This window comes from Leptonotus elevatus, chromosome 5 (genome assembly GCF_054856555.1).
Source record: "Leptonotus elevatus isolate MCC_2025b chromosome 5, RoL_Lele_1.0, whole genome shotgun sequence".
In the NCBI taxonomy this organism is placed as follows: Eukaryota; Metazoa; Chordata; class Actinopteri; order Syngnathiformes; family Syngnathidae; genus Leptonotus; species Leptonotus elevatus.
This window is the reverse complement of record NC_141243.1, coordinates 17552810-17567316: the sequence shown is the minus strand read 5'-3', so window position 1 is coordinate 17567316 and position 14507 is coordinate 17552810. Positions and strand designations below refer to the sequence as shown.

General features: G+C 39.2%; 1 protein-coding gene across 4 annotated transcripts in view; it reads left to right on the top strand.

The window, feature by feature from the left end:
- Window positions 1–14507, top strand: part of coro1ca (coronin, actin binding protein, 1Ca) — a 33244-nt gene that overhangs the window by 581 nt on the left and 18156 nt on the right. The window contains exons 1-2 of one of the 4 annotated variants that reach the window (XM_086075722.1): window positions 3179–3686; window positions 3765–4631. In XM_086075722.1, the coding sequence (XP_085931848.1) occupies window positions 3185–3686; window positions 3765–4631 (1369 nt within the window). In that variant the 5' untranslated portion in view covers window positions 3179–3184. Of the gene's footprint in view, window positions 1–3169; window positions 4632–6690; window positions 6840–14507 lie in introns of those variants that run through there. The other 3 variants (XM_086075719.1, XM_086075721.1, XM_086075723.1) reach the window with 3 other exon arrangements.

Sequence of the window (14507 nt, the reverse complement as noted above, 5' to 3'; positions counted from 1 at the left end):
TTTGGCCAACGTGCGGGCTTGTCAGATGATAAAGCAGCAGCAGTCATATGTTGTCACACTGCGGAGAGGAGAGAAAACAAAACCCACGCCAGATTGCTGTCTGGTTATTGTTCATTGTGTGACATTTTCTCCACTTGCTCTCACACACATCTCTTTTTTGAGAACTCACTAGCATGGAGAAGCCCATTCACCGAGCAGTTTTACACTGCTCGTCCTCATTAAGGTCATGGGTCAGCTGCAGCCTATCTCGGCTAACTTGGGTCGAGGGGTGGTGTAGCTACACCTAGGACTGGTTTCCGGTCAGCACATATGGACAAAAAAAACAGTCCGACTCTTATTCACACTTCTTAACAATTGAGTCTCCAATTTAAACTAACATGAATGGTTTTAGAATGCAAACACATGGAGCACATGATACAACCCTACAGGAAGGTGGGAGCCAAGATTCAAACCCAGATGTGCAAACCATAGTATTATAATTGTATTATTTCTGGGTCTAACATACAAAACCCACAAAACAATCCTGATGACAAGTCTGCCACATTGTCTGTTTCCAAGGCAAGAATCACAATCAATATTAATTGCTAGCGTGCCAGCTGTAAAAATTGTGTGCTGGCTTATGTGCGACTATTAAGTTAGTTAGGTTGTAGGTACTTACTGACGCAAGTACTAGAGGATGGGTGAGTACTGATTTCAGGTATTGGTATCGGGCCGATGCAACCTTAGTTTGTTTAGGTATTGAGTACTCACGGAGGCTGCCGATACCAACCACTGATACTTCCGGCAAAAATATCCAACATCGAGTAAATCCTCTTCGGCAGTTTGAATTATCATCTGCATCAGAAAGAAAGGTTCATATTTTTGGGCATTGTGATATATGAAATGTTATTTATAAAAATACTCTGTATTGGTGTGTTCTCAGAGTGAATACTCATTCTTGTATAGGTACGCATGTAAGTAAAATAGAGTAGTTAGGTATGTATGTAAGTTGGTCAGTAGGTAAGTTAATAATCAGGTACTTAAATAAGTACGGTAGGTCGATTGGTTGGTAGGAAAGTATATTATTTCAGCATTGTAGATTACAGATTATAATCAACATTGCATCATATCTCCTAATCATGTACTTTTCCAATCAATTATTGGACAAAGTGCCTTAATTCCCTATCCTAATTTTTCATATTCCCAAAACATTTGCTTTGAACTTTGTGGGATTAGTTTGGGGAAGATACTTTAATGTTCCACACTAAGTAAGGTCCACAAAGGCATGCTTGGAAGAGTTTGTTGTAAAGAAACATGACGCAACCCCATATTTCCAGTAAAATATTGTCACATTTGGAGGACCAATCCTGACCCATCCGCAAGGTAGTCATTTCTCATTTGACGCTGATGTTAAATAAGTAGAATTGCCCAGCAGGCCTGAGTGCCCCGCAAAAATCTTGTGACTGTAATTTGCCTTAAAAATGTGCATGCAGAGCAAGTGCATGAATACCCGGCACAAGCAACACAACAGCAGTTATTGTAATAAGATGCTCTGAATCACAGCAACCACAAAAATGACCTGCGTGTGACAATCGATTGTTTGCTGCGTGATTCTGTCCTCACACTTAATTTCAATTGTGTGGACCGTGACAGTGACAGGATTATTTTTACTGCTGTTTTATTTGTGACCTTTTCGTTTCTTATCCCTGTTATGAAAGTTAATTTTTAATGCAAATTTGATTTGTGAGTGAGCAGGGTTACTTTCTAATACTGTTAAAGTGCACATTTTGAGTGACCTTTTATTGTGCCATTTCATGCTTTCTAATTAGCATAATATGCCAAGAGGTGAGGTGACTGGAATACCTCAGCAAAGGAGAGGTGCTCACTAACAGCTTTAGACAGATTTATGAACAATATTTGAGAGACACAGACTCTTTTTATGTGCAAAGAAAAAGTCTTTGCGTTTAGCTCATGAAAAATGGTAGCAAAAGCAAAAGTTTTGCGTTTACTTATGTTCTTGTTCAGTGACTGTAACAAAAATAAACTATTTTTATTAAAACAACATACTTTGACTAGGATTATCAGACTGTGTTACATGTGAAGGTTGAAAGCAATCTTTTTTTTTAAACAAAATAATTCACTATTTATGTATCAGAGTAATGATGGACAAATGTTTTTTGTTTGGCTCTAGGCTAGTCATCCAATTTCATATAAGGCGTGAGATACATTGTCCCCACCCAAAAAATAAAAAATAAAAAATAAAATAACAGCAGAAAATATTAATAAAAAATCTAACACATGACATAAATTACTATAAAGTAACGATGGGGGAATTAAGCATCATGAAGCACTTGTGATATTTTTTGGATTTCTTTGTTTTAAGATGTAGTGGAAATGTAATCAATTTACATTGCACTCGCCTTAATCTTTAAACCAAGAACACCATCTAGAGGAGTAAAAAAAATACTGCAGGTGCTTCATGAACCTTAATTTTCCCATCACTACTTTATAGTAATTTATGTCACGTTAGATTTTCTTTTATTAATATTTTCTGCTGTTCTTTTTTTTTTTTTTGGTGGGGACAATGTATCGCACGCCTTATATGAAATGAGATGACTAGCCTAGAGCCACACAAAAAACATTTGGCCAAAAATCCACAGACAAAAGGCCAAAAAGTGACCAAGGTTAATGCAGATATATACTATAACAGTGGTTCTCAACCCCGGTTCTCGAGTAACCCCATCCAGCCCGTTTTCCACGTATCCAACAGCCAACAAAGGTGTTTCAAATGATCAGCTAATCAGCAAACTCTGCACGAAGCCTGATAACGATCCTCAGCTGTGAAATGGCGGAAATAGATGCTGGGTCATCAACATGGCATCCATAAATCACATGACTTGGATTTAACCAATAAGAGCAGCTGGGGTCAATTCAAAGAATGTCCAGACTTTCCTTTATATGGCTTTGAAGACAAACCGGGTGTGTAAAGTGTGATATAATTTATGTTTTTTTTGGGGGGGGGGCTGAATTGACAAAAGTATGTCACAGACTCGTTATTAAAATATATACAAACTGTTTGAACTTGTTGGGAAAAAAATCCATGGTATGTCTCTTGTGAAAAACAGCTTGTTTCGTCCAGTTGGATGAATTTTTGGGCTGGTGTCTTGTTGTGAGGTTAACACCATGTCTTTCTCCATAGACCAGTATGGGACAGACCCAGGACAAATTAGAAGGCGGAGAACAGACGCTTGTTGGCGGAATGGAGGACAAACACCCTGGCTGTGGACATTCAGACAATAATACAGATGATGTCATGAAGGCAGGAAGTGCCTGTGAAGAGGAGGCTGGCAGTTCAGAGGGAAAAAAAGATTCAGTGGAGCCAGACACGGAAGATTTGGATGAAAGCCACAGCCAGGAGCCAATAACATCTTCCAATGAGAGGAACGTCAATTTGTGGGTGAGACCTTGTGTTGTTGCTGCAATCGAGGTGAAACAAGAAGGAGTGTCAGGAAGTGGTACAGGAGGTGAAGAAGTAGGGAGGGGTGTTCCATTGGCTTCAACAGGCAAAAACCAAAAAGGTAGCGTCACGACCGAGGAGAGAGCTTCGACACACAAGTTGCTCAATACAAAAAAGAACGAAGAGAAGAGTGCCGAGAAGGACTTTGAAGTCGAAATGGAGGACCAAGGTGAAGGAAACCAAAACAAACGTGAGTTGTTTGCACCCTCTTGGGATTCAAACTCTTTAATGCTACAAGATCATCAAGATTCTAACCCATCGAATCCAGTCACAGGCATGGAACCCAATTTTATTTTGGAGAAGCTGTTGAGGAGAAACCGAAAGGAGGCCTGTCCAGCTCTAGACAAAATACAGGAGATGGAAACCGATAGATTTGACATGGAGATAGAGATGACCACACCTGTCGCTATGGCAACCGCTTTCGCAACTGAGGAAAGGAGCACAGCAGTAAATGTCACCCGGAGCATATTATCATCATCGGCAATCAAAACAACGCAGGGTGACTTTGAAGTGGACGATCCTGCTGACCGTTTGGCCAAAAAATCCAATTACTGCAAAACTAATAAGGTGAAGAAATCAACAAAGGTTCAAGACAACAAGGCGATCATACCAAATAAAAGCTCTTTGAACCCTTTACAAACAGCTTTACGTGAAAGAAGGTCATGTGAGGTCAAGTGTGTGAGCACTAAGGAGGTCACACAAACCTTTGGGCCTCCACTGATAGGAAGTGATGACCAAACGGCAAACTCGCAACACGTTCCCCTTAGAACAAATGAGGATGGCGGCTCAATTTCGATCCCATCCAAGGCAAAAAAAAGCCACCCGAAGAAGAATCTTCCCACGACCAACAAAGAAACGGGAACACCAGAGCAGCCTGATAAAAAATCCGCAGATGATAACGTTTTAATGAGAGAAAAGTCCCCCGACCCTGCCAGGCCGCGGCCTGTCTCTGATCTCATAAAAGAAAACATCCAGCTTCATGAGAAGCGTCTCCACCAGGATTGGTCCAAGCCCGCCAAGGTCAAATGCGATGAGCATAGTCAGTCTGTGAAAGTAGCACAAATGAAGGCCACATTTGACTCACCTCACAAATCCCCTGAAAAAGTCATTGAGAGGAAGCCGTCTGTAAGAAAAGGTAAGCTGTTTGCAAAGTAGGACCTCACAGTAAGTAAAAAGTGATGTGATAACATAACAGGATGCTGTACAGTAATGAATCCGGATGAGGTTCCGGAGTGTGGGCCGGATTATGTAATTTACCATCTGCTTTCTGTTCTGTGAAATGTAAGAGTTTTAGCAGCCTCTTTTTTTTTTTTTTTTTTTTATTACCAGGAGCACAGAGGCACGTGACTAAAGTAAAGTACAAATAAAAGGTGGAAAATAAATGAAAGAGGAAAGTTTGCGTTTTGCGCGAATGTCTATGCAAAACATCGCCATCTTGTGGATACAACATTCACTAATTTATAGTAGAGAATGTATTCTTGTAGAAGCAATCATTTGATAATGTAAACACACTGACAGACATTTCTGGAATTTATGTTAACTAAGTATTGTGCAAAATCATTATCTAACCATGAAGGTTATTTGTGCAAATTTGTTATTTCAGACGTGTGCACCAAACTGTAAGTTTGCTACCCAAGAAATAGTTGTCACTTTCAAAAAGATTAGTGAATAGTGACCCCTGCACTAGAATGTAATTACACTCAAACTGTAGCGTTACGTATAAGGATAATAAATATTTGGTAATTGTCTAAATTGAGATGTTTAATTATTTCAGTTGTTGCATCAGATGCATGACCATTTGCTCGGCTTACTGAAAATAAGTCTACAGTATTAGGTCATATTTACTGAAATCAAAACGATTTAAATCCAAAACATTTCAAGTCAGCATTTTAATATAGGACCGCCTTTTTGATAGCACCTTCACAAATGTTAGTTATAAAAAGTACAAAACAATAAAATGTCAAGCAAATACTTTAAAAAATGGTCTAAGTCAGGGATCACCAACCTTTATGAAAGTGAGAGTTACTTCTTGGATTAATACAAAGTGCATTCACTCTACTGAAATAACATATTTGCACAAATAGCATTTTATCATTTTTAATAATTACTGGAGAATTCAATCACAAAATCTATGCGCCCTGACTAGAATAAAAACAGCATTCTGGTTAATATCACTTTTGTGGAACAAGAACTAAGCAGCAAAAAAACTGTTTTTACCATCTCAGTGTGCATCCATTTTGCCACTTACTGTTGACTGAAAATGTCACAGTTGATCAGGGCTCTGGTAGCAACCAATCACGGCTCACCTGTTTTCTGAGTTTGGGCATGTGACGTTCGCTAGCTGAGCTGTGATTGGTCATTACTTGACCCTGAGCAACTGTAATGTAATTTTCAGTAGAGAACAAGTGGCAAAATGGCCACCCCTGAGATGGATAGAAATGGGTGGATTTTTTAAATTCATATTTCACCAACACTATATTAATCAGAATGCCATGTTTATAGTAGTGTGAACTCATAGAACATATTATTGTAAGTAATTTGGGGAAGAGGAGTTGACTTCTTTAATGATACTAATTTATGTGAAGGTACTTCACCGATAACGAGGAAACATCCATTTCATTATGTAACATTTTACTAACTCATACTGTATAGTATAACGGAAATAACGGTTGCGAAAGCGCCATAAAACGGCGCTTTCGCAACCGTTATTTCTATAACTATCTGCCAATGTTCACTATTTAAAATGGTATATTTATAGAAACTTACAATGTCCTACTACTACTCGTGCCCCTGGCCTGATCAGTTGAACAGTGTTATCTGAAACAAACACGGTTTTGGAAAAATAGTTAATAAATAGAAATTAAAATCTGGTAAAATTCTGCACATTTTTTTGTGGGAAAAATCCCAATTTACCTCAATCCAAATTTTTAAATGCATTACGTCACTCTGTTTTGACTGAATCCATCTTTTTTTTTTTTTTTAACTGTTAATTGTTCTTGAGGGGGCCCCTGGCGGTCGCGGGGTCCAAAGCAGGTGCTTAGTTTATGCATTGGTCTCTGCAAGGAAGGAAGGAAGAAAGAAAAGCGTACACTGCTCCCAAAAAGTCGCGTTATCACAGAATTGACGCTGATTGTTTGACAGAGGTGTCAATCAAATCCGCTGTACTACTCAGCGACGGGCGAGCCGGGCCGGGGGCGGGTCTATCTGCTGCAGCAGGGAAAGCGCTCAGAGAGGAAAGCATAAGCAACTTGTATCAGCCTCTCAGTCATAGCGTGGAATCGTTTGAGATTCGCCGGTTTATATCACTCTTTTTTCAGGAATATTTTCATTTTCCTCTCAGAAGGTAGGTTATGAAACGTTTTCTTTTAAAAGTGTTGTCCGTTTGCCTAGGTTGACCCCGAAAAAGTACACGCGTAGCTAGAATGTACACTGAGTGGATTTAAGCTAACATTAGCCGGCGACTTAACCCAACTGTCATTGGGAAGGAAATAGTCGTCCATTAGCGAAAAAAAGCCCGTCGGAGTCGAGGTTTCGCTCCAGGTCGACGTGAATTGCGGATGTAGGACATGGAGCGGGTGGGGTGGGGTGGCCAACCTTAGTGCGGCAGTAAAAACTTATCTGCGATGAAGCAACACAAGCCGGAGGTAGAGAAGGCAGAGAGCCGCGCCCTGGCCGCTGGCACCCTGCAGCACCCGCTTGCACCTTAACACAGGAGACGATTACTAGTGTATGGTCTTACTTGAACACAATGCCTAGTTAGAAGTGGCCTCCACTACAAATTGAACCCAATGTCGCGATATCCCGTTTACAGCACGTGCTTGGGTGGGTAATGATCTTTCATTAAAGTTAAAGCGTTTACATTTTAGGATCATTCTGTAACTTCTGAAAAAAAAAAAACTTCGTTATGAAGATTACTGACAGTACTATGGACAGACCACTTTAAATTCAGACCACAACCTTGTTTTCCTTTTTTTTAATCGTTATGCAATTTAAGGTATTTAGAATGTTTCCAAACCTTTGAGCCAGATCATTTTAACAAAAAAAAAAATCATAAGTGAATCAAATTCTCACTGCACCTGACCTGACAAACATGTCACAGAAAGGGGAAATCCAGGTTAATTATGTAACTTTTGCCTTCCAGCTGAAGAACGTTTATTTGTTCTAAAGGATAGTTCAACAAAGATAAATCATTTGTAGTAAATAAAATACTTTTCGGTAGGGGTGCGCCGATCATCGATCTTTTAAAAAGTCTGACCTGCCGAGAACGATCTTTTTTCCATTACAAGCAACATATACCTTCAATGTTCCAATCTTGTTTTATTGGAAAACATTGAACAATATCGGTGAAATAATACAAATGGGTTGTTTTAACTGCACATGAAGTAGTTTTCTCAAATAAAAATGAAAATCCTATTCGTCATCTCAGCAGAACAGGATGACTTTTTCAGACCTTTGAGGAGGACAATGAGATTGGTGGAAAAGATCAGTTTATTTTTAAGGGGTCGGCTGATCTTCCAAAATTAAGGAAATCGGCAGGCCGATCGATCGGTGCGCCCCTACTTTTCGGTCTTATTATGTGAAACTGGTTAATTTCCCCTGGCACACTAGTTGGGCATCACTGAACTACATTAGTCAATTAATTGCTTTTGTCATGAGTCTCATTACTCAAAATATGACGTAGCTGTTTTGGCCTTGCCCTTTTTCAGTGTTTGTTCTACTGTGCCCTCATCAACGTACTAATTGATCCTAGTGTAAATTGTTACCTTAAATTAATATGAACTCAATGGAGTTCATCTATCTTCTGTATGCTCAAGAGAATGGCGAATGAAGACAAGTCGATGGAAAAGTGTCAAGAGGAGTGCGTAATTTGAAGATTTTGACCCACGTGTAACATTGTTACTCTACTGTTGGTGTGATGTTTTAAGTTACAGGAGTTTGTTCACTTTGGGATGAACGCGGCTGACTCGCTGTCCCGAAAGCTTGACAGTCTACAGCTGTGTTTAGGCTTGTGAACAATTCCAGACGCTCCAACATCTTGTGGTTGTGCTACAGTGTAAAAGGTCTTTAGAAGTGCATTGAGTGCCTTCCCTTGGCCTGGCCCAGGAAGTGGGCCAGGAAGCAAGAGAGAAACGAGATGCCAGGGACTTTTGAGTCTGTTGGATAACAAGCAATGCATTTCTAAGTGTGAAGAAATGTTTTCTTACTTGAAATTTGGGCACTGTTTAGTGTTTATAAATAATAACATTTAATACTTGGTGGCCTGATGAGAAATCTTGTGATTTCATATTTTTGTGGATTCTTGTTAACCTAGTCATTATTCGCCAGAAATATCATTTTTTTTAATGCTCAGGCTAAACATGAATTTAAGGATTTTCATATATTTAGAAAACTTAATGTCTTCATTCTTTTATTGTTGATCTGTAGATTTGGAATATGTTTCCAGTTCACCTTCCAAATAGGATACAAATAATTTTGTTTTCATTACTGTTTAAATCCACATTTTTTTGGTGTGAGTTTGTCGCTTGGATTTAAATTTCAAATCGACTTTCCTAAATCTTAACCTTTTTAAGCCGGATAAGAAGTTTTAAGCTGCAGTGTTAATACGCCTATGATGAGAACGTGATCAATTGGGGACATATAAAGTTTGTTTAATTTGCAACACATTTGAGTTTTCTTAATCCACAGATGCAAAATTCAAGGCTTAGGGGCCAGATCAAGCCCACACTGAAGAAAATAAAGTGTGGTCATTTCTAAGCTAAGGAAGAAACAAGTTTTGTTGCAGCCACCAGCTTCTTTTTAATTCTTTTTTTCGTGCTAAATACAAATAGTTTGAAATTGTTTAGCTGTCAGCTATTATTGTTTTAGTATGAATATTGAGGTGCTATATGCAAAAAAAAAAGAGGAACTTCTACAATATTTGCTTGCCACTATTGCCGCTGACTTCTGATGTCAAGTGCTGTTTATTGATTAGATGATTATCCATTTGTATGGTTTTCAGTCATAACGAGCCACTGCGAGAAACCGTAAGTACGATGTGAACTATGACGAAAATGAGTTAGACAAAGCTGCCGCTGCGCTTAATCAAATCTACGTCTACTTAGTCCTCTTGGCTCTTCTACGTGCTTTGTGTACATAACCTTTACTGCTTCATCACAGTTCAATTGCATTAGATACTTGTTTCTATCTGTTAGCGCACAGTTGAACTTTGAGCCCCATTTGGTCTCGTGTCTTATCTCATTTCCTCTACAAAGTATAGAAGTATATGAAACACTTGTGTGTGTGTCTGATATGCATTTTGTTCCATGTATACTTGAATGGAGAAGAACGCCGAGTAGACCATAACGGAGGTGAAAAAACAGCACCTTATCTCATTGGTGCACAAAGCACTGGAATGTAGCTGGGAATCTGATCACAATGGTGGTCCGTGGCCTTGGATACAGGAAGGGGATTTAGGTGGCGTCCCATGCAATCTTGGTGACAAAAGACGTGTGGGTGTGAACTGTGAAAGTTATCATAACGACTGTCATGTCTCTCTTGTTCCAGTATCTAAACATTGGCTCAAAACCGTGTATATCTATCTCTTGATGCGCAGACCTTGTTTTTGGTGGCCATTAGGTTTTTGTTGTACAGACACACAATCATTACTTGACTGTATGGCCTGCTAGATTAAAATAACAAATTCAAATCGGAAGGTATAGTGAAATAATGAAATTACAAAGAAACACGCAGCAGATGAAATAATACATACAATTGTTTCGATTTATGCCAATCAATTTTTATATTCAAGGACACCACAGCTGTGTGTCTGGGGGATTTTGAGAGTGGATGATGTTGAACTGACCGTAGGCGATGATACTAACTTCTAAAGAAGACCCAATTTATTCCTCATGATTGTAATTTGAGATTATAGAAACAGATGACTTGAATTCTCCACTATTTAATCTGAACAAGTCAGCCCATTTTCTGCCACCGTTTATAAGACTGTCTCTTCCTGGTAATTTGTCTGTAGTGTTCTCATATGCAGGTATATTGGTTTTCAAGGTCAAAAATGTGACTGATTCATAAATGTCATTGGAAATTGGCACATTGTTCATGAGTAATAAAAGCCTCCCCTTAACAAAGAAGCACACAACAAATGGATGCCCACACCACCACAGCAACAGAACAAAAATATTAAGAACACCCATTTAATTTGGTGATCACGTCTAGCTCCATCCCTTTAACTAAGAAAAACACACAATTTAAAATTGACACTGAAATGGCACAATTAGATTATTAATAAAATATCAATGTTTTGTGCAATTCCCAATCACATTATCCTAGCTGCCATCTAATGTTGTTGCTGCATGTCTAATCATAGCTGAACTGTTAATTGGTCTTGTTTCACTCAGTAGGACATACAATGTTTATGTCAGTGATTGGCAACTTTGGCTAGACCTCAGTTGTCCACACTCAAAGTACTCTACAGTAACTCTTTGACATGTTCATCAATGACCACAGAGACAAGTTTTGATTGTATTTGTATTAGTGTGGGAAAAGTCCCATTCACAAACAGAAGGGGGATCCAAACATTGACATGCATGAGTGGTTAATACTTGAGTGCTTCTCTGAAGTACCGGTACATTTTGACATGTTAACTTTGGGCTGGCAGAGTTTGCTGTCATCCATTTAAGTTTAGCGTAAAGTGAGCTGAAACAACAGTCCATGTTTGGAGCCTTCAGAAGTTGTATGAAAAATTGTGGAATCCCATTTAACTCTTACGAGACTTCCAAATAATAAGAGCTGCAATAGTCTGCTTGCTTTCCATGCGTTTGGCCACCCCTGTACAAAATTCTGCTGACAGAATGGAGTAGCCATTGTTCTAATTGGAGTTGTCAATGTAACTCAACATGGTATAGATAGTCCAAGATTAAAGGATGTATGTTATGTATGTATTAGAGGTGTCAGTCGATTACATTTTTAAAATCGTGATTAATTGCATGACTTCAATAAATAACTCATGATTAATTGCATATTAATCGCACATTTTATATCTAAATTTGCAATTAAATGTACAATATCCCCCCCCCCCCCAAAAAAATTCTTAACATAAAAGTGGGAATAAATGTTAATCTAATAGAAACATGGTTGCATTTTTTTTGTCATTGATACAGTAATTTCATAACGATTCATAAAAAAAATGAAAAATATGTTTTAAAAAAACAAAAAAAACCGAGTGTGATATTTGTGTTGGTCATTTTTCTGTAACTACATGGCTTAATGGCGTTTGTAAGACAAGGGTGACAGCTCAGTGCATTTTTCTTTTCACATTAAGAGCTGACTAGTTTTTAAAATTAAGTAACTTGTGAAATTCTGCACATTTTTTAAATTGTAAAAAAACCAACTTGACCCCAGTCCCCACAAGTATATCCATTGTTATTTAATTTATTACTGCTGAATTGTTACAATGACTCCTTTGCACAACTTGAATGCTTTTATTTTGTTAAGTTCGATACGGATGCACATTGTAAAATGACCGCAACTTTACTGCATGACGAACCAGACACAATCGGTGTGTCTTTTCATATTAATAGCTAGTTAATTATATATTTTTTTTTACATGAATTAACTTGAAAACTTCTGCACATTTTTAAAATGGTAAAATACAACTTGACACCAGTCCCCACAAATATATGCATTATTATTTAATTTACAACTGCTAAATTGTGTTATAGTGACTCCTTTGAACGATGTTGAATGCTTTTATTTTGTTAAGTTCTCTAATGCGCATTGGATAGTGACGCTCATGCTTTACTGCAATGACGCTGCTTTACTGCAACAAACCAGGAGACGATATTGATGTTACACTTAACGAGCTATTTTCTGCATTCGCTGAATAAAATACGCCTCCCATCAAAAGATCAAGTGGCTTGGAATCACTCCAAGTGACACCACGGCATCCATTCGGTTGCCTCTTTTTTTCTCACAGGAGTGGACACGTCTTGGCGACCTAGCTCTCTGCTAATTGCTCACACCGGCGCTTACTGAGTGAGTGCGTTCTGTCAAAGCAGGGAAGGTGGAAGTGCTACACAGTCCAAATGGCTTCTCCACTCAAACATTCTGCCCCTTACATTGTGTATTGTAGCTCCAGTGCAGTACAGTGCATTTCTATTGGGTAATTTTGACATGGACGTTTCTGCTGCGTTGCGAATGGAATTCCCTTAAAAGTAGAGGCTTTCCAAATAAGGAGCAGTCGTTAATCGAGCGTTGAAAAAAAAATATTGGTGCCGTTAAAGGCACTTTAACTTAACGAGATATTAACGCGATAATCCAGAGATCTTGAAGTTCCTTTGTCGACTGTGCGTAGTGCGTACTACAATCAAGAAATTCATAACCCATGGAGCTGTGGCTAATCTCCCTACGTAAAAAAAAAAAAGACGAAAGGATGTAATGCAGGATAGTTCGAATGGTGGATAAACAACCTCAGTCAACTTCCACACAAATTCAAGCTGTTTTGCAAACTCTGGGTGTAGAAAGGTCAGCTCAGGCCATACGTTGTCATCTGAATGAGAAGAAGCCCTATGGGAGCACACCAAGGAGAAGCCCGCTTCTGACTAAGAGTCATGAAAAAAGACAGACTGGAGTTTGCACGTCATTGTACTGTTAACAGAAAAATGAATAAGTCCTACAAAGAAAAGAACACAGTGCGTAAAGTCAAACATAGTGGAGGTTCAATGATGTTTTGGGGTTGCTTTGCTTCCTCTGGCACTAGATGCCTTGACAGTGAAAGGAGTCATGAAATCTGGAGACTATCAACATTTTTTGTGCCTCAATGTTAGGGCCTATTGTCAGAAAACTGGGTCTGCGTCAGAGGTCTTGGGTGTTACAGCAGGACAATGACCCAAAACATACCCCAAATAGCAACAAGAAACTGTTGGAGACAAAGCCACTGTTGAGTCCATTTCTAAATCCCATTGGACAACTTTGGAGAGATCTCAAAATTGTTGTTGCAAGATGCCCTTTAAATCTGAGAGACCTGGAGCAGTTTGCAAAAGAAGAGTTATCCAGAATTCCATCTGAGAGGTGCAAGAAACTTGTTGATGGTTATAGGAAGCTATTGCTTTCAGTTATTTCTTCCAAAGGGTGTGCAACCATATATTGATTTAGGGATGCACGGTTAACCAGTATTAATTTGGTATCGGGGTACTGCGTCATTTAAAAATATACTACAGTGCGTTTTGTATGGTACCGGTACTTGCAGCGCCACGCCAATGACCTTACCTAGACTCGTAACTAGTCCGAGGAGTTAGCATATAGCACACAAGTAGCAGCGTATCGTTGTGGTGTGGGTCGCTTCCCCGCCCGGGACACAGTGTGTGCGTGATTGCATCGCTGCATTTGAATGATCCCTTCTCACACTGCACTTGCTCAGATTGAAAAGTCTGTGCCAACAGTGTACCCATATTAGGAAGTGCTGACGTGCAGCCTATCTTTTCTATTATTATTTTTCTATTATAAGTAAAAACTGAGCCTTTTCCCACTGGCACCTCAACTCCTTCATTTTTATAGAACAAATCCGTGTATTTGCTCATTTGAGGAAAAGGCAATTTGTAAAGGCTTCCTCCAGTGTCCTCATGGCATTACCTGTAAATAAGCCCACCAAAATAGCACTAAATCGCTCCGCTAGCCCCTTTCCTATTGAAAAACTTTTATGATGTCACGGCCCCATGTATAGAATAATCTTTAAGTCGAGGTGACTTGCCGTCGCACAGCGCCACCTATATATGCTACATTCTGTTGGCCCTGCCCCTCACCACATACACAATGAATGGTGCTTCCGTTCAGGGTGAAAAGGCCTTTAGGAACTGCAGGTTGGCCAGGCCTGTTGAGTGTAATTGCGAAGGGGCAAAAATCATGACAAAAACAGCGGATTGTCTTTTATGTGCCTAAGGCGGCGGGTAGTTAATTGTAGACACTGTAATGCCGAGAAGCCTGCTAAAATGGTGTCATGGTGCTTTCCTGTTGGTCATTT